The 19,871-nt window shown below is 48.6% G+C and overlaps 1 protein-coding gene across 1 annotated transcript in view; it reads left to right on the top strand.

Annotated features, from left to right (window-relative positions):
- Positions 1 to 19,871, top strand: part of LOC309553520 (solute carrier family 22 member 4-like) — a 126,245-nt gene that overhangs the window by 94,349 nt on the left and 12,025 nt on the right. The window contains exons 7-8 of the mRNA XM_082254766.1: positions 599 to 813; positions 929 to 1,111. Coding sequence (XP_082110892.1) covers positions 599 to 813; positions 929 to 1,111 — 398 coding nt within the window. The remainder of the gene's footprint in view (positions 1 to 598; positions 814 to 928; positions 1,112 to 19,871) is intronic.

Consider the following 19,871-nt stretch of genomic DNA (forward strand, 5'->3'; position numbering starts at 1 on the left):
GCTTTCTTCATATTTCATGTCTGAGGATTACAGCTACTTTAGGGATCTACACTGAATAATCAACCAGTATCAGTCAGACTGAGAACTGAACTAAATACATCAAGTCCAAATAAAAAGGCTATCCATGTTTAAGTAGTCATCATTCTAGCCTTACAGACTTGCAAAGGGACCTGCATTTACATTCATCCATCTGTAAAAAAGTTTGTATATGCTCACTGTAATTGTATGGAATTGTCAAGTGGTTCAAAAACATAAGGAGGGGTTACCTGATTCTTCATCAAACTGGCCTCAGAGGGTGTAAGGCCACTGTGGGACATTTAAGAGTTGGTTAGTGTGGGGCACGGACTATCACAGACATTAAACGTGGTTAAATGTGCTGATAAACCAATTTGGGTGAATCAGTTCATTAAACTTTAAAGGCTTAATTTGAATGTGAATAGCTTGGCTTATTTCTAGACCTTTAGTTGCAAAGAATTATCATGAGTATGTAGGCTTTCTAGTGATATGTGTAAACAATTGGATATTGTACTCCAAAGCATTAATGTGTAACAAAATTCATGATTGTCAAAATCTGAACAAAACCTTTTTATTCCTCTAGGATGATTGTATCCATTGGGTATTTTGGTGTTTCCTTAAACACCCCAAATCTAAATGGGGACCCATTTCTTAACTGCTTCCTTTTGGCTGCCATTGAAGTTCCATCGTACATAATAGCATGGCAATTGCTCCGACTTGTACCCAGACGATATTCAATGTGTGGGACAATGCTCCTTGGTGGAGTTGTGTTGCTTCTTATTCAATTGGTACCTATAGGTAGGAGTTTTGTTTACTTTTAAAAACGATAACTTCATTCATTCTAACACATAAATTGGAGAATATAACACCTGTTAAAACATTTATTTTACAGTGTGTTTTTTTTTTTTTTCAGATCTGCACATCTTATCCACTATTATGGTGATGATAGGGAAATTTGGAGTTACGGCAGCATTTTCTATGGCTTATGTCTACACAGCTGAACTTTACCCCACTGTAATCAGGAATATGGGTGTGGGGATTGGTTCTATGTCTTCTAGAGTAGGAAGTGTCATTTCTCCCTACTTTGTTTACCTTGGTAAGTTTTTTCATTTGACAATTGCTTTATCTTACAGTTTTACACAAGAGAAAAGTTTCTTTGAGAATTAGGCTAACTCCATATGGGAAGATTTTCACTAGCATGCATGGGATGGGGCACAACCAACTTCAAGCATGGGACTGTCAAAGGGATATTCAGGATTGTAGCCAATCTTAGTATTGAACTTTTGTGCCTAAACTTTTCTGTTCACATATCAAACATAATGCTGCTGCTGCTGCTGCTGCTGCTACTAGTCACGGTAAGCTATCGTATTAGGTACTGGCTACTGATGATCATTATGAGGGCATGTGATTAGCTTAATAAACAATATCTTTAAAAAAGGTCATCACTGCCCATTCTAATTCTCACAAATTCTCCTTTACTAAACCAAAATAGAAAGCTTACACGAATGTTCTGCACAAAGGACCTTAAGTTTTCCCTCATTTTTCTAGAGGGTGTACTGCCGAAATTTCCAACCTGCCGAGATCTCCAACCCGCGTCGGAGATCTCGGCAAGTTACCGCTGCCGCGCCTGTGCTGCCTTGAAAGCACGTTCACAGAGAACTCCAACTCCGTGCATGAGTTGGACTTCTCGGCGAACAGCGTGTGATGGGTGACACAGATGGGGAACACAGGCTGCATTATGGGGGACACTGGCTGTGTGATAGGGGACCCAGGCTGCGTGATGGGGGACACAGGCTGCGTGATGAGGGACAGGCTGGATGACGGCGGGGAACACAGGCTGCGTTATGGGGGACACAGGCTGCGTGATGGGGGACACAGGCTGGATTACGGCGGGTAACAGAGGCTGCGTGATGGGGGACACAGGCTGCGTGATGGGGGACACAGGCTGGATGACGGCGGGGACACTGGTTGTGTGTTGGGGGACACAGGCTGGATGACAGCGGGGAACACAGGCTGCGTTTATGGGGGACACAGGCTGGATGACGGCAGGTAACAAAAGCTGCGTTTATGGGGGACACAGGCTGCGTGATGGAGGACAGGCTGGATGACAGCGGGGATACAGGCTGAATGATGGTGGGGAACACAGGCTGCGTTATGGGGGACACAGGTTGCATGATGGGGGACAGGCTGGATGACGGCGGGGACACTGGTTGCGTGATGGGGGACACAGGCTGCATGATGGGGGACAGGCTGGATGACAGCGGGGACCCTGGCTGCGTGATGGGGACACAGGCTGCGTGATAGGGGACACAGGCTGGATGACGGCGGAGACACAGGCTGCGTGATGGGGGACACAGGCTAGATGACAGCAGGGACACTGGCTTCGTGATGGGAGACACAGGCTGGATTACGGTGGGGAACACAGGCTGCATGATGGGGTACACAGGCTGCGTGATGGGGGACAGGCTGGATGACGGCGGGGACACTGGCTGTGTGATGGGGGACACAGGCTGGATGACGGCGTCGAACACATGCTGCGTTTATGGGGGACGCAGGCTTTGTGATGGGGGACACAGGCTGCGTGATGAGGACAGGCTGGGTTATGGCGGGGACACTGGCTGCGTGATGGGGGACACAGGTTGGATGAAGGCGGGGAACACAGGCTGCGTGATGGGAGACACAGGCTGCGTGATGGGGGACACATGCTGCGTGATGGGGGAAAGGGTGGATGGCGGGGGGGGACACTGGCTGCGTGATGGGGGACACAGGCTGGATGACAGCGGGGAACACAGGCTGTGTTTATGGGGGACACAGTCTGGATGATGGCGGGGACACAGGCTGCGTGATGGGGGACATAGGCTGGATGACGGCGGGGTGTACTATAGGTGCAGTCGCGGTAGACGAACTTTGAGGGGCCACAGCTCGGGCCTTGAATGAGTCCAGGGTCCCAAATTTGCCACAGAGATGGGGGCGTTCTACCTCTGGGGGCCCCGGGGGTTAGGTCAGCTTGGTGCAGTATGGCAAGCCTGGAGTGGGCACAGTTACAGGGCCACAGCTCATGCCCCAAACATATCCGGGGTTTCCAAACTTGGCGCGGAGGTGGGGGATTTATAGTTCCTCTTCATCCAAAAAAAACCCCACAATTGCCTTTCTACAAAGATACAAAGCTGCTTCCAGATGCAATGCGACCTCTCAGAGATATGCAGCATTTGTAGAAAGGCAATTGTGGGTTTTTTTTTTTTTTTGTTGGAGAGGAACTATAAATCCCCTACCGTGCCACATTTGGAAACCCCAGACATGTTTGGGGCACAAGCTGTGGCCCTGCAACTGTGACCAATCCAAGCTTGCCATACTGCACCAAGCTGACCTAACCCCCGGGGCTAGGGGTAGACCTCCCCTATCTCTGTGCCAAATTTGGGATCCTGGACTCATTCAGGGCCCAAGTTGTGGCCCCTCAAAGTTTGTCTACCGCAACTGCATCTATAGTACACCCCGCTGTCATCCATCCTGTCCCCCATTACACAGCCTGTGTTCCCCGCTGTCCTCCAACCTGTGTCCCCCATCACGCAGCCAGTTTCCCTGCCGTCATCCTGCCTGTCCCCCATCACGCAGCCTGTGTCCCCCATCACGCAGCCTGTGTCCCCCATTAACGCAGCCTGTGTTACCCGCCGTCATCCAGTCTGTCCCCCATCACGCAGCCTGTGTCCCCCATCACACAGCCTGTGTCCCCCATAACGCAGCCTGTGTTCCCTGCCGTCATCCAGCCTGTGTCCCCCATCATCCAGCCTGTGTCCCCCATAACGCAACCTGTGTTCCCCGTCGTCGTCCAGCCTGCGTCCCCCATAACGCAGCCTGTCCCTGCCATCATCATGCCTGTCACTGATCACACAGCCTGTGTCCCCCATAAACCCAGCCTATTACCTGCCGTCATCCAGCCTGTGTCCCCCATTACGCAGCCAGGGCCCGCCGTCATCCAGCCTGTCCCCCCATCACGCAGCATGTGTCCCCCATCACGCAGCCTGTGTCCCCCATCACGCAGCCAGTGTCCCCGCAATCATCCAGCCTGTCCCCCATCATACAGCCTGTGTCCCCGCCATCATCCAGCCTGTGTCCCCCATAACGCAGCCTGTGTTCCCCGCTGTTATCCAGCCTTTGTCCCCCATCACGCAGCCTGTGTTCCCTGCCGTCATCCAGCCTGTGTCCCACATCACGCAGCCAGTGGCCCCGCCGTCATCCAGCCTGTCCCCCATCACGCAGCCTGTGTCCCCCATCATGCAGCCTGTGTCCCCCATAACGCAGCCTGTGTTCTCCGCAGTCATCCAGTCTGTGTCCCCCATAATCAGCCTGTGTTCCCCGCTGTCATCCAGCCTGTCCCCCATCACGCTGCCTGTGTCCCCCATCACGCAGCCTGTGTCCCCCATCATGCTGTCAGTGTCCCCGCCGTCATCCAGCCTGTCCCCCATCACGCAGCCTGTGTCCCCCATAACGCAGCCTGTGTTGCCAGCCGTCATTTAGCCTGTGTCCCCATCACGCAGCCTGTGTCCCCCATCACGCAGCCTGTGTCCCCTTCACGCAGCCTGTGTTCCCCACCGTAATCCAGCCTGTGTCCCCCATCACACAGCCATTGTCCCCACCGTCATCCAGCCTGTGTTCCCCATCACGCAGCCTGTGTCCCCCATAACGCAGCCTGTGTTTCCCGCCGTCATCCAGCCTGTGTCCTCCATCGCGCAGCCTGTGTCCCCCATCACGCAGCCTGTGTCCCCCATCACACAGCCAGTGTCCCCACCATCATCCAGCCTGTGTCCCCCATCACGCAGCCTGCGTCCTCCATAACGCAGCCTGCGTTTCCCGCCGTCATCCAGCCTGTGTCCCCCATTATGCGCTGTTCACAATTGTGGTTTTTTTTTGGAGAGGAACTATAAATCCCAGCATGTACTTTCAAGCTCAGATTCACATTTTTTTTTTGTGGAACTATAAATCCCAGCATTCCCTTTCAGGCTTAATCATTTTTTTTGTTTTTTTTGAGGAGCTTAATTGTACTGTGGTTACTGTGGGGGATAACACGGTGCAGGGGTTATTATTTGCCAAAAGCTCCAACTTGTACAAGTTACTGTGGGGGATAGCACTGTGCAGGGGTTATTATTTGCCAAAAGCTGCAACTGTAAGGCACTGTCCACGGGCGCATGCGCAGTAGTATTCTATTGAGCTGCCAAGAAGTCCAACTCTCATGCACGGAGTTGGAGTCCTCGATGAACGTGCTTTCAAGGCAGCGCATGCCGAGATTTCCAACCGGAAGTGACGTGGGTTGGAGATCTCGGCAGGATGGAAATTTCGGCAGTACAAGGGCTTGTTTTTATCATTGCCAGTAAGAATATTGCCGATGATATACTCTTAAAAACTCAGAAAAACTGCTCCACCATCTGCACAACTTTGGGAATTGCCTGCTGTTCGCTGAAGTGGATCCCCTCCGGATCCCCTCCCTACACAAGTTATATTAAGGCAGATTTCCAAAAAGTAAATGTTGGTATTAACCACAATAGTTGGGTATCCATATTCCAGGTGCTGTGAAGTTAAAAGCAAAATTACATTGACTGGGTATTCTGAGTCCGCTTGTTATTTCCTCCACCTTCCAGTTTTCCACCCTAGGAATGTGTACAGCGGGAGGGCTGGAATGAACGGTTCTGCCCACCTTAGAATGCTGGCTACCTCCAGAGCCGCCACAACACTTCTTGTGCCCCCGTGGTAATTTAAACATAAGCCATGGCCGTGGCATTGTCCAATTGAATGCGCATTGGAAATCCCTGAAGCCGATCCGTCCAATGCTCCAGGCACAGTGTGAGCGCTTGGAGTTCCAAGACATTGATCGGTAGTCTGGACTCTTCCAATGTCCAGAGCCCATGAGCAGAATTTTGGCAGAGGACACCTCCCCAGCCAGGCAGGCTGCCATCCGTGGTGACCACTGTCCAATACAAGGATCCAGAGACTGAAGAGTCTTGTCCCATTTGGCCAGAATCTCACTTTGCAGGGATCTCGTATGGAACTGTGCAAATGGAACAACCTCGAAGGTAGACACCATCAGGCCCAGCACCCGTATGCAAGTCCAGAAGGATGACTAGCTGCTGGACAGCAGGAAACTAATGGCAGCCTGCAATTTCTGGAGTTTGTCCAGAGGATAAGGAGCAATCTGGCTAAGGCCGAGTCCAGAGTCAGACCCAGATAGTCCATCTTTGTAGACGGAACCAGAGCAGACTTCTGAAAATACAGAATCCAGCTGATCTCCCGCAGAGTTCGTATGGTGATTTCCAGATTTTCCACCAGAGCAGCAGGAGACTCCGCTCGCAAAAGGAGGTCGTCCAAGTAGCTCAGTACCACGATCCCCCTTGGCGTAACAATGCTAGCACCGGTTCTAACACTTTCTTGTGAAGACCCCAAGGAGCAGAGGCGAGACCAAAGGGTAACGCCACAAACTGATAATCCTCATGATGCAGGGGTGCCACCATCGTGCGAATGGACTCCATTCTGAACTTCTGCACCCGCACAAAGCAGTTCAGCGCCTTGAGGTCTAGGATTGGACGCACCTTGCCTTTGTTTATGGGAACTGTAAACAGGTTTGAGTAAAAACCCTGAAAATGTTCCGAAGTCGGAACCGGGACAATCACCCCTTGAAGTAACAGGTCTTGTACCGCCCCAAACAGACCCTGTAAGCAGTCCGGGGACAGGCACAAGTTGAAAAGAAAAGAACCTTGCCGGGGGACAAGAGCAAAATTCAATCTTGTAGCTGGACCGAATGATTTTGTGGACCCACTTGTCTTGTACCAGGAAAGTCCACGGGTCCCCCCACCCCCAATACGGGTGAGGGCGCACCTTCATGCTGAAGGAGCTATGTCCACGGGTATGGAGAAGCCTGCTCTCGGCTTGCCAGACTATGTTAATTTGGATCCTCTAGAGGAAGCCCTGAAAGACTTTGAGCCCTTGTCAGCCGACCCTGAGGGACGAAAAAACATATGAGCCGAGAAGGAGGGCCCACGTCTACAACGAGGTTCCTTGCCCTTAGTAGCCTGTGGAAGAAAAGTACTCTTTCCCCCTGTGAAACCTTTAATGATGTCATCCAGGGTAGCTCCAAACAGGCGATCTTCTTGATGGAGATCAGTGAAGGCCTTTTTAGAAGTCTGGTCTGCAGACCAGCATTTAAACCAAAAGACACGCCGAAGGACCAATTCCGAAACAGAGAGCTGAGCCACTAGGGGAGCCGCATCCAAAGAGGCATCACGGATAAACTGCAGCCCCTGGACTAGCTGGTCCGCCATCTCAGCAAAGGCAGGGGGGAGCTGTTCTCCGTCCAGGTCACAGTGTAAAAGCTTAGCCCACTCAGAGTTTGCGACACCAGGGCAATTGTGAATACCGGCCTCAGTGCAGAACCAGCCAGAGTGTACATATTGCGGGTCACAGCCTCTGTCTTCCTGTCAGCTGGATCCTTAAAGGCTGGGACTCTACAACCGGAATCATGGTTACTTTGTTCAATCTGGAAACTGGAGGGTCCACCACTGGTGGAACAGAACACTTCTTAATAAGGGACTCTTTATAGGGTTATCGCCTAGTAAAGCGCTTAGGGACCCCAAGGGGACACTTTGGTCGTCCCCAGTCCTTTGTGACAATTCTGTCAAAATAGGGGGGAAAGGAAACCCCTTTGCCACTCTGGATGGCTTATGAGTACCAAAGGGAACCTGCGCCTCCATCACAGCTGCAGCTGCATCCTCCATCTTCAAGGACTTGTGCACAGATACAATCAGTACTTCCACCAGCGCTTTTTCGTGCGTGGTTGCAGATGTAGAGGAATCATCTGAAGAATCCGGGCGTGTGGTCGCAGGCCCAGCAGGGAAACCCACGCCCACGGCAAACTAATCAGATTCTGCATCTGATGAGACAAATGAGGCAGGGGAAATCTGGGGGGTGCTTTTTGCTGGCCCGTCACACGAAAGCCACCCCCACCTGGGACACAAAGGACTCCAGGATCGCCGTCAGTGCATCGATGGATGGTAGGGACCCGGAGGACTCTGCAGCCTCAGAGAAGGCATTAGGTGGGGAGATGTTCTCCAAAGACTCCCCAGAGTCACCAGGGGTACCCCACAAAAAGTATAAAACACATCAAAGGGACAACCCCACTGCACTGGCAGCATCACCCGGTCGCTAGGCACAAAGCACCAAGCGATCCTTAGCAGAGAGGAAGAGGACCCCACCAGACTCACCACCCAGCAGAAACAGGCACCTGCAGCCACTAGTATAATCTGCATCCCACCCGCGGCGATCAGGAAGTAAAAAATCCAGGAGTCAGGACCAGGGGATGAGGAGGGGCTCCCAGCGCCGAAATCGCTGCCCACAGGGCTCCACTGTGCATGCTCACTGGCCAGACTTGGGGAACCACTGGATCTAGATTATCCAGCCGGTCACCCAGTCTGGCAGTTGATCGTAGATCTTACAGGAAAAAAAAACTGGAGAAAAATTTCTACCAAAAAAGAAAAACATTGCCAGGACCAGAGATCCCAGCAGGGAACTGGGTCCTTACTCCTGACTAGGCAGAAAAAAACTGAGTACCTATAGCAGAGAGAGGGAGTATACCCCCTGGGACTGCCCATAGGCATAGCCAGACTTTTCTTCTGCCTAGTGTCCTACTCCTGTAGGGGGCAGTATAACCCAATGGTTAAGAAGATCAGGAGCTGTGTCCGTCAATGAACGAAAGAGAAAGGTAAATTTAAGTCCAAAGTGGTTGAGGACCATACAACTTTTTGAGTAACACAGCTGCTTCTGCGTTCAGTGAAGGAAGACATGCAAGGACTTACAGTGGCAGATTCAGCAGATCCAGAGACATTGTGGACTTCATAGAAACAAGAGCATAGCACAAGGTTTTATTGAATACAGAGAGTCCTGGGAGGATAAAGACTTTAAAGAGGCTGTGATCTTGGGTAACAGAGATGCATTTGTCTAAGGGACAATAACGGACGATTGGCTTCGGTTTGTAGCTTTATCTTTAACCACTTGCAGACCGCCCCAAGCAGATTTACTGCGGCAGGGCGGCTCAGCTGCACATAATCACATAGATCTACATTATTATGTCCATGTGGTCTCTGCGGCGCGCCTGCTGTGATTAGACACAGCGGGAGCCAGACTGCGGGAGGGACCGGGTACGATCGCCGCTGGCCTCCCGCGATCTGCAGAGAAACTGACAGGAAGCGGCTCTCCTGTCAGACAGGCACAATGAGATCGTGTGTCTCATCTAAGCTGAAAGACCGATCTCTGTGTGCCTGTCACAGAGCCTCCCCCCCCCCCCACAGTTAGTAAGCACAATTTAGGCTCACACTTAACCCCTTGATCACCCCCAGTATTAACCCCTTCCCTGCCAGTGTCATTTATACAGTAACAGTGCATATTATTTAGCACTTATCACTGTATTAGTGTCACTAGTCCCCAAAAAGTGTCACTTAGTGTCAGATTTGTCCACCGCAATGTCGCAGTCCCGCTAAAAAATGCTGATCACCGCCATTACTAATAAAAACAACAAAAAAAATAAAAAGTCCAAAAATCTATCCCATAGTTTGTAAATGCTATATTTTTTGCGCAAACCAATTAATATACGCTTTTTGGGATTTTATTTTTACCAGAAATATGTAGCAGAATACAAATTGGCCTAAACTGATAAAAAAAAATGATTTTTAATTTTTTTTTTGTTGGGAATGTTTTATAGCAGAAAGTAAAAAATATTGTTTTTTTTTTTTCAAAATTGTCGCTCTTTTTGTTTATAGCCTAAAATCTAAAAACCGCAGAGTTGATCAAATACTACCAAAAGAAAGCTCTATTTGTGAAAAAAAAGGAAAATGAATTGTATTTGGGTACAGCGTCGCATGACTGCGAAATTGTCAGTTAAAGCAATGCAGTGCCAAATTGCAAAAAATGGCCTGGTCATTAAGGGGTAAAACCTTCCGGGGGTGAAGTGGTTAATCAGTATAACCTTAAAGCAGAGCACCCAACACCAAATGATCCTGTTTTTCTAAGGGTGCACATTACAAGCCTGAGCTTACAGCATTTCATTAGAATTAGATAGGCATGGCACATCATGGAAGTAAGGTCTTATAATAGTTGAATCTTATGACTATGTCCTTGGGAACAGAATTTGCTGTTGACCTAAGGCCTGTAGCCATTTTAAATGTCTGGTCTGGTCTTGTACCATGTGATTTACTGTGTCCAATCACAGCAATCACTTAGTAAACAATGGAAACTGAAAATAAACATTGGTTCTCTCTTCTCTCATAAAGATCAACTGTGAGAGCAGAGAGAAGCCTTATTGTAGCCTGTGAGTGTACAGCAGCCTGTCACACTACATGTACCCTCACAGACTGCAGTACCAGCCTGTCCACAGTGTCCCTGACCACTGCCCCAGTATATTAATAATAGAGTGCAGCCAGCCCCCTGTTCCAGTGTCACCGATCACTTCCATACCAGCATCCTAAACACTGCCATACCCCATACCAGCATCCTGATCACTGCCATGCCTCATACCAGCATCCTGATCACCGCCATACCCCAATGCAGTATCCTGATTACCTTCATACACCATACCAGTGTCCTGATCACCACCATAGCAGAGTCCTGATCACTGTCATTCCCCATACCAGCATCCTGAGCTGTCATATGCCATACCAGTGTCCTGATCACCACCATACCAGCAACCTGATTATCGCCATACCAGTGTCCTGATCACCAGCATACATCATGCCAGGACCCTGTACAGCAACATACCCCATACCAGCATCCTGAACAATGCCATTCCAATGTCTTGAACATTAAAATACCAGTGTCCTGATTACTGTCACACTAGCGTCCTGATCACCGCTATACCAGTACCAGTGTCAGCAGAGCCAGTGTCCCTAATTATTTCCACTCCAGGGCCTCCAAAAATGCAATAGATTGTCAGGAAATTAGATGCATAACTTTTGCCCCTAGAACACCTTAAGGTGGTTCATGGATTTTGAGCCCCTCTGTGTGGCTAGGCTGTAAAAAAAAAGTCCCACATGTGTAGTATACCCATACTTGGGGAGTAGCAGAATGTTTTTGGTGTGTACTTCTAAGTATGCCTATGCTGTTTGTTAGAAACATCTTGTTACCAGCAACTTTGTTTAAAGAAAATACATTTTCATTTTCTTCCCTACAATTTCCAGAAAGATGTGGCAAAAATTACATTTTTAAAGGACTCAATATGCCTTTCAGAAAATACCTTGGAGTGTTTGCTTTCCAAATGGGGTTATTTTGTGGGTGTTTCCACTGTCCTGGTGCTCTAGGGCTTCCAAACGTGTGATTGGTAGTCAGGAAATTAGATGTGTCATTTTTGCCCCTGGAATGCCTGAAGGTGCTCCTTGGATTTTCCACCCCTCTATTCATCTAGGCTGTGAAAAAGACTCACATGTGATATCCCTATACTCAGGAGGAATATCCCAATGTGTTTTGGGGTGTAATTGCAAGTATGGCCATGCTGTGTGAGAAATAGCTTGTTAAAATTACAACTTTGTGAAAAAAAATTTATTTCATTTCTTAATTTTCCAAACTGTGACAAAAAATTAAAACTTCAAAAAAACTCACCATGGCTCCTAATCAATGCGTTGGACTACCTGCTTTCCAAAAGGATGGCGGGGTCATTTTGGGGGTATTTGTTCTGCCCTGATCACTGCCATACCCCAAACCAGCACCCTGATCACCGACATTTGCCATACCAGCACCCTGATCACTGTCATACTAGCGTCCCGATCACCGCCATACTCAATGCCAGCGTTCTGATCACTGCAATACGCCATTCCAGCATCCTGATCACCACCATACCTCATACCAGCATCCTGATCACCACCATACAGTACCTTAATGCAGCATTCTTATTTTTGCCATATCAGCATCCTGATCACCACCATACTCTATATCAGTGATGGTGAACCTTGACACCCCAGATGTTTTGGAACTACATTTCCCATGTTGCTCCTGCACTCTGCAGTGTAGTTGAGCATCATGGGAAATGTAGTTCCAAAACATCTGGGGTGCCAAGGTTCACCATCACTGCCCTATACCAATGTCCGAATCACTGCCATACCCCATACCAGAATCCTGATCACCGCCATACACCATACCAGCGTCCTGATCACTGCCATACCCCATATCAGCATCCTGATCATCGCCAAAACTCAATTCAACATCCTGATCATTACCATACACCATACTAGTGTCCTGATCACTGTCATAACCCATACCAGCATCCTGATCACCAGCATACACCATACCAGGATCCTGATCAGCAAAGTACCCCATACCAGTGCCCTGAGAAATGCCATGCTAGCATCCTGATCACCTCCATACCAGTGCCAGCAGAGCCAGTGTCCCTAATTATTTCCACTCCAGGGCCTCCAAAAATGCAATAGATTGTCAGGAAATTAGATGCATAACTTTTGCCCCTAGAAAACCTAAAGGTGATTCTGGGATGTTGGGCCTCTCTGTGTGGCTAGGCTGTGAAAATGTCTCACACATGTAGTATACCAATACTTTGCAGAATGTGTTTTTGGGTGTATTTCTAAGTATGTCTATGCTGTTTTTTAGAAACCTCTTTTTAATTGACAACTTTGTTAAAAAAAGAATAATAATAATTTCTCCCCTACAATTTCCAAAAACTTGTGTTTCCACTGTCCTAGTGCTCCAGGGCCTCCAAAAATGTGATTGATAGTCAGGAAATTAGATGCGTAATTTATGCCCCTGGAATGCCTGAAGGTGCTCCTTGGATTTTGCACCCCTCTAATCATCTAGCCTGTGAAAAAGTCTCACACATGTGATATTCCCATACTCTGGAGGCATAGCAGAATGTGTTTTGGGGTGTAATTGTAAGTATGCCCATGCTATGTATGAGAAATAACTTGTTAAAAAAAAAAAATGTCATTTAATTTCTTCATTTTTCAAACTGTGACAAAAAATGACAATGCCGCCTATTAAATACGTTGGACTATCTACTTTTCAAAAGGTGGTCAATTGAGGGGGGAGGGGGTATTTGTGCTGTCCTGGCATTTATGGGCCCCATGAAATGAGGTAGGTAGTCAGTACGTCAGGACTGATCAATTTTCAAATCTATATTCCATAGTTTGTAGGCTCTCTTTCACACAGACTAAATAATATACACTGTTTAAGTTATTTTTCACAAAAAAATGTACCAGAATGTTTTGGCCTAAATTTATGAATAAAGATTATTTATTTGCAAAACTTTATAACACAAAATAAGAAAAGCATGTTTTTTTCAAAATTTGATATTTTTTCATTTATTTTGCAAAAAAAAAAAACCCCAGTATACTAGCATACTAGCCCATTATGTGTAACTTACCTTAGAACGAACCCCCGACACGGACCCCCAGACATCGCTGCGGGCGCTGCCATGATCCCTCGCTGTCTCTTCCGGCTCCGGCGCGATGATTGGCCCGGAGCCGCGATGACGTCACTCCCGCGCATGCGGTTTAGGAGATATTATTTGTACCTACAGGTAAGCCTTATTATAGGCTTACCTGTAGGTAAAAGTGTCAAAAAGCGGGATACTACCGCTTTAAAAATTATAAAAATTACATTTGGGTACAGTGTTGCATGGTTAAGTAATTGCCATTTAAAGTGTGACAGCACTGAAAGCTGAAAATTGGCCTGGACTAGAAGGGGGTGAAAGTGTTCAAACTTGAAGTGGTTAAGAGTAACTCCACTTTTGTTCAGAAAAAAAACAATACCCTCTGGGTGATCAAGGTACAGTATATTGCAAGGATTTAAAAAAAAGCAGTATTACCTAAAAATATTGTATTTTTAACTATTCTCTTGCAAAACAAATTCCTAAATGGCACTGTCAATTCATTATAAATCAGCTAATGCACTTTTTTGTTCTAATGAGGAAAATTGCAGTGTCTGCATCCCTTCAGAAGTAATTAATGCTTAGGGAGTATTTCACCAAAATATAATCACTGTTACATAGGGTACCTAAAAGTTGTCTTGTATCCTAGACTGGCCATACATTATTCAATCCCCTTGTGCAATTTTCCTTTAGATTTACCAAAACTATATATTTTGAGGTCAAACGAACACTATCAATTGATATGCAATCAGACAGGCCCTTGTTGTGAACAAGCACAGAGACCCGTGTGAAACGTTAACAGTTCCTGTCTGTTTGGATGTTTGGCATGACAATACTTCAATAAATTCAAGCAACTTCATTTCATGACGGAGTGCGGCCTATTTCTTTTTCTACAACTACATAGTTAAAGGTAAATCTAAAGGAAATTGTCTACGAAAATTGTATATTGCATGGCCAGCTTTAGTGCTGGCTTCTGAGAAAATCAAGTGAGCCAATCATACAGGCAGGAGGGGACATTTCTGGGGAAGTTCTGTACACAAACTGTGTATGAAAGGCCTCCAGATTGCCATATTGCATTGAATTTTACAAAAAATACAGCAGCTGCAGATTAAAAAGAAAGGTCATTTTTAATGACATTAAGTTACAATATGGCTTGTGCCCCAATTATATGTATATATATATATAATTTCTCTATCGTTCAGTCCCCTGATCCATATCAGTAGGGTTATACTGCCCGCTACAGGAGTAGGACACTAGGCAGAAAAAAGTTCTGGCTATGCCTATGGGCAGTCCCGAAGGGTACACCCCCTCTCTTCCTGCATAGGATGTCAGTTTTTATCTGCCTAGTCAGGAGTAAGGACCTAGTTCCTTGCTGGGATCTTTGGTCCTGGCATAAAAAGTTTTTTTTTTTATGTAGATGTCTTTTTATTAGCTAGCTTTTTCTCCGGATTTTTTTCCTGTGAGATCTTCAAGCAACTATGCCAGATCTGGGCGACGGGCTGGATAATCTAGATCCAGTGGTCACCCCAGTGGTCCAGTGGTCACCCCTGGATAATCTAGATCCAGTGGTGCAGACCATAGCTCCGCGCTGGGTCGGCCGCGACATAGTCCCACTGGACGGGGACTGGCCCCGTGAGTTAAACGTCTCACAAGGTCACACACGACAGGGTCTAGGCCTATGCCGCAGCGTTCCTATTTGGCAGACAGCCCCCCCATTTCGGAGAGGGGTCCTGTCAGGGGATGGCGCCTGCCTGTGTTCCCAGTACTCTTCCCTGGCGGATTTTGGGGTGGACGTGGGCCCCTCCCTGGGATGATCGGACCCTCACACTCCTGGGTTTCCATTTGTCCTGTTGTGCAACCCCCCCCTTCCCTTCCTACGTGGGAAACTGTTTGGGCCTACCTGGGTCTGGGACCTCATGTGCAGGCCCCATGGGGGGCCGGGCGGTGCGCCGTCCGTGGTGCTCGGTCGATCGTGCGGAGGCGGCCTCGGTCAGTCCTCCAGGGCTTCCTGCTACCGGATGGTGTAGGAGGGCTGGGGGGAGAGGTCTCCCTGTGGGCTTTTTTGCCGCGCTGGCCACCATTTTCTTGTAGCTTCGTCTGCTATTATGATGGTGGCCATACACCCGTTTTCAGCCATTTTGCGGTGGAGTCTCTGCTAGATAAGCTAGGTGGGAGTACCTGGAGGCGTTTTCCCTCCCTCCACCCTGGGCAGTTTCCTTTGCTCACTCACGTGCAGCCCTGGGAATGCATATTGAGACACTGGGTTCTGGGGTCTCTCTCTCTGTTGGGGGGGTCTTCAGAGCTTGACTGACCTTCGGGGGGGGGGGGTGCTGTAGCGCGGTGGGACTGTTTTTTTTTGCAAAAAAAAAAAAATTATTTTTGTTATTATTTGCAAATTTTGCTGGCGGGTTCTTCTGGTTCAGTATGGACCCTGCAGACCATGTGTCCCCACCTGACCCCCTCACGGAGGCCACGGGGCCTTCCAGATCTCCACTGTCCATTAATGCATTTTCAGCAGTTCTGGAAGAATTTGGGTCCCGGATGGAGGTGGCCTTGAGAGTGAGGTGCGCTGAAATGTTCTCCACCTGCCCCTGTCTCATCTGATGTCTCGGATTTTGAGTCTGATGTGGGCCTCCCTGCTGGGTCTGTTACCTCGCGCCCTGTCTCCTCGGATAATGAGGATGACATTTCTACCTCCCTTGCCGCCCATGATACAGGAGCTGGTGGTTGTTTCGGTGCATGACACCCTGCAATTGGAGGACGCATCGGTGGCTGCGCCTGGGGTGCAGGTTGCATCTGGCATTCACATGCCATCCGGAGCAGCTTAATTTGCTAGCATGCCCATGAAGGATGGGACCATCTGCGATGTTCCCCTGGGATGTCTAAGTGGCTGCTTGACGTTGCCCTTTTGAGGAGTCTCTGTTAAAGTGGGCTGTACTGCCTAATGTGGACCTACCGGTCTCTAGGCTGCATGAGACTACCGTTGTTCCGGTGGAGGACTCCCTGTCCTTTAAGGACCTGGGGGATAGGATGGTACGGGCAGTGGCCCGCGATCTGTACTCCCTGGCGGGGTCTGCACTGGGAACAGTGTTTATGATTTCCCTTGCCACGCAGACTCTAACTGATGGGCGGAGTTCCCCCGCCGTGACTTGGTAAGGAGCAAGTTCCTCCTGCTCTGGGGGAGTTGTTGGACCAGCTGACGCAGGGGCTGCAATTTATTTGCGATGCCGCGCTGGACACGGCTCCTTTATTGGGTCACCTGTCGCTTTTCGGCGGTGGTTATCTGGCGTATACTTGGCTTAAATGTTGGTCTGCAGATCAAACTTCTATGAAGGCCTTAACATATCTCCCTTTTCAGGAAGATCGCCTGTTTGGCGCTGCCCTGGATGACGTTATATAAGGCTCTCACAGGGGAAGAGTGCTTTTCTTCCACAGGTTGACAAGGGTAAGGGCCTTCGTCGCAGACAGGGTCCCTCCCTTTCGGCTCACAAACAGTTTCTACGTCCCTCGGGGACAGTCGATGTGGCAAAGTCCTTTGAGACTTCCTCGGGTGGTTCCAAACGCCCTAGTCTGGCGAACATGAGAATGTTTTTTTCCGGACCTGAAGGTGCATCCTCACTCATATCTGGGGTAGGGGGATGTTTTTGCAGGTTCTATGAACTGCTGCTGGCCCAGATCCCAGGCTGTTGAGTTCAGGAGGTCATGTTGCGAGATCGAGTTTTGATCTGCTTTTTCAGGTAAGGTTTTCCCTTCCAATGTATGACTGTCCCCGGATCGCCTGCAGGCACTCTATGGGGCAGTTCAGGCAGAAGGCAATACTTCTCAAATGGGACTGGAATCCAAACTCTCTGGACATTTGTTTCCGGCTGAGCCGGTTGACCAGGGAGTCTTGATCTGGAATCCTTCCTCCCCTTTTTACCCTTTTTACTGGACAATTGTCACTGCGGATGCAAGCTTGTCCATGTGGGGAGGAGTCCTCGGCAGGTTCTCTGCTTAGGGAGTATGATCCCTGGAGGATCCAGGTTACCGATCAATGTCCTGGAGCTGAGAGCGATCCGGCGCACCAGGCACCTGCAGCTGTCCAGTGCGCATTCAATCGGACGACGCCATGACCGTGGCTTCTGTCAATCACCAAGGGAGCACGAAGGGTGTCCTTGCAGTCTTGGAAGTGACAGGCATTCTTCGTTGGCCTGAATGCCTTTTTTCAGCTTTCTCCGCTGTTCCCTTCCAGGTGTGGAAATTTGGCAGGCGGATTGCCTCAGTCGATGGAACTTGGATGCAGGGGGATGGTCCCTTTATCCGGAGGTTTTCCAGCAGTTGTGCCTTCGTTGTGGCACTCCAGCCGTGGCTCTGTTGGCGTCGCATCTGCAGAATAGTGCAGAGATTGTGGCCCGCTCCCAGAACCTTCTGGCAGGTGCACTGGTGGCACCAATGGTTCTGTTGTAGGCGAGAACATATGCTAATTTCAACATGAATGATGCTGAGAAGTTTAGCATGGTCACCTGCGCAAGGATGACGCCGGCATTGTCATGTGTGAGCGGTCACGGATGGGCCAAGGTCAGTATCAGCTGCTGTCTGCCTTTCCCCTTCTCAAATTACTGCCAAGACTTCTTTGCAGGATCGATGCGGAAGGGATTCCGGTCATTCTCGTGGCACCAGACTGGCCTCGCTGAGCTTGGTACACTGACCTGGTCAGGCTAGCTGCAGGCGCTCCTTGGAGGCTTCCTCTCAGGGAGGATTTAATGTCTCCTGGGCCAATCTTCCATCCTGCTTTATGGTCGCTGGCTTTATCAGCTTGGCTGTTGAAAGCCAGGTGCTGAAGGTCTTCTTCAGTGATTTCCACCCTGCTTAAAGCGGGGGAAGCGACCTCAAGGATGATTTTTCATCGTACAAGAAAGTCATATATTGCGTGGTGCTAGTCTCTTTGGGCTCCCCCTCGCTGTTACTCAGTGGCCCGGATCTTGGCTTTCCTTCAACGAGAAGTTGATCAAAAGTTGGTTTTGAGTACTATCAAGGGTCAGGTTTTTGGCTTTGGCAATTTCTTCCAAAGGCCGTTGGCCGCCCTTTCCCTGGTGAGCTTCTTACAGGGGGTGCGTCACTTTTGGTACTTCTGGTGCGACCTCTGTCTCCAACTGGGGACCTTAATTTGGTGCAGTTGGTTCTTCAAGAACCTCCTTTTGCAAGTATTCGGGGGTATCCCCTTCCTACCTTAGTACAGAAGGTGGCCTCCTTGGTTGCGGTCACTCTGCACGCAGGGTGTTGGCACTGGCGACATTGTCCCTATATGTGGGTTCATGGAGACAAGTGGTACTTCATCCGGATCCGTCCTTCCCTCCGAAGGTGGTTTCTAGTGTTCACTCGAACGAGGACATTGTATTACTGTCTTTGTTTCCTAAGCCCAAACATCCTGAATAATGTACATTGCATACTGGGTATAGTTTGGGCACTCACTGTGTACTTGGCGACTGCTGAGTCTTTTTGTGAGTCAGGTTTGCTCTCTGTACTCACGGATGGCCCTGGAATAGGGCTGCCAGTGTCTGGTGTGACTGTTTCCAGATGAATCGGACAGATGGTCGTGCAGGCTTATTCAATTACGGGTCAGGTCCTACCTTTCCCTGTTTCGGCGCCTTCTACTCGGGCGCCTAGTGCTTACTGGGCTTTTCGCCATACAGGCGTCTGTGCTTCAGGTTGCAAGATGGCTACTTGGTCGTCTGTTCACACCTTTACCAAATTTTATAAGGTGAATGTGATGGCATCTGCAGATGCCTCTTTTGGCTGCAAAGTTTTGCTGGCTGCTGTCTGGAGGGCTTTCGGCCTTCCTTGAGGGTGTTTACTGTTTGTTTCAGGTGGGCTTCATCTTTTGTTCTGATGAGTCCTATGTTGCCTGTTTGCTATATTTAGCCTTGTGGACTTGTTCTTTTCTACTGTTTCCACCCCTAATTTTATGGCGCTGCTTTAGGACGTTCCTACTGATATGGATCAGAGGACGGCGTCCGTTAATGAACGATAGAGAAAACTGGATTTTTGACTTACCGTAAAATCCTTTTCTCTTAAGTTCATTGACGGACGCAGTACCCACCCCTCTTTTTTGAGTTGGGTTGGTGTTACTTTTATGACAGTGCTTTGATACAAAACTGACTTCCTATGCAGGAAGAGAGGGGGTGTACCCTCCGGAACTGCCCATAGGCGTAGCCAGAACTTTTTTTCTGCCTAGTGTCCTACTCCTGTAGGGGGCAGTATAACCCTACTGACACGGATCAGAGGACTGCATCCGTCAATGAACTTAAGAGAAAAGGATTTTACGGTAAGTCAAAAATCCAGTTATTTATTTATACAGTGTATATATATATATATATATATATATATATATATATATATATATATATATATATATACCCATACACACACACACTGTGTATACTGTATATTTTTTCCCCCAAAAGTGGAGTTACCC

The sequence above is a fragment of the Pelophylax lessonae genome, assembly GCF_965119305.1.
Source record: "Pelophylax lessonae genome assembly, chromosome: 4".
NCBI lineage: Eukaryota > Metazoa > Chordata > Amphibia > Anura > Ranidae > Pelophylax > Pelophylax lessonae.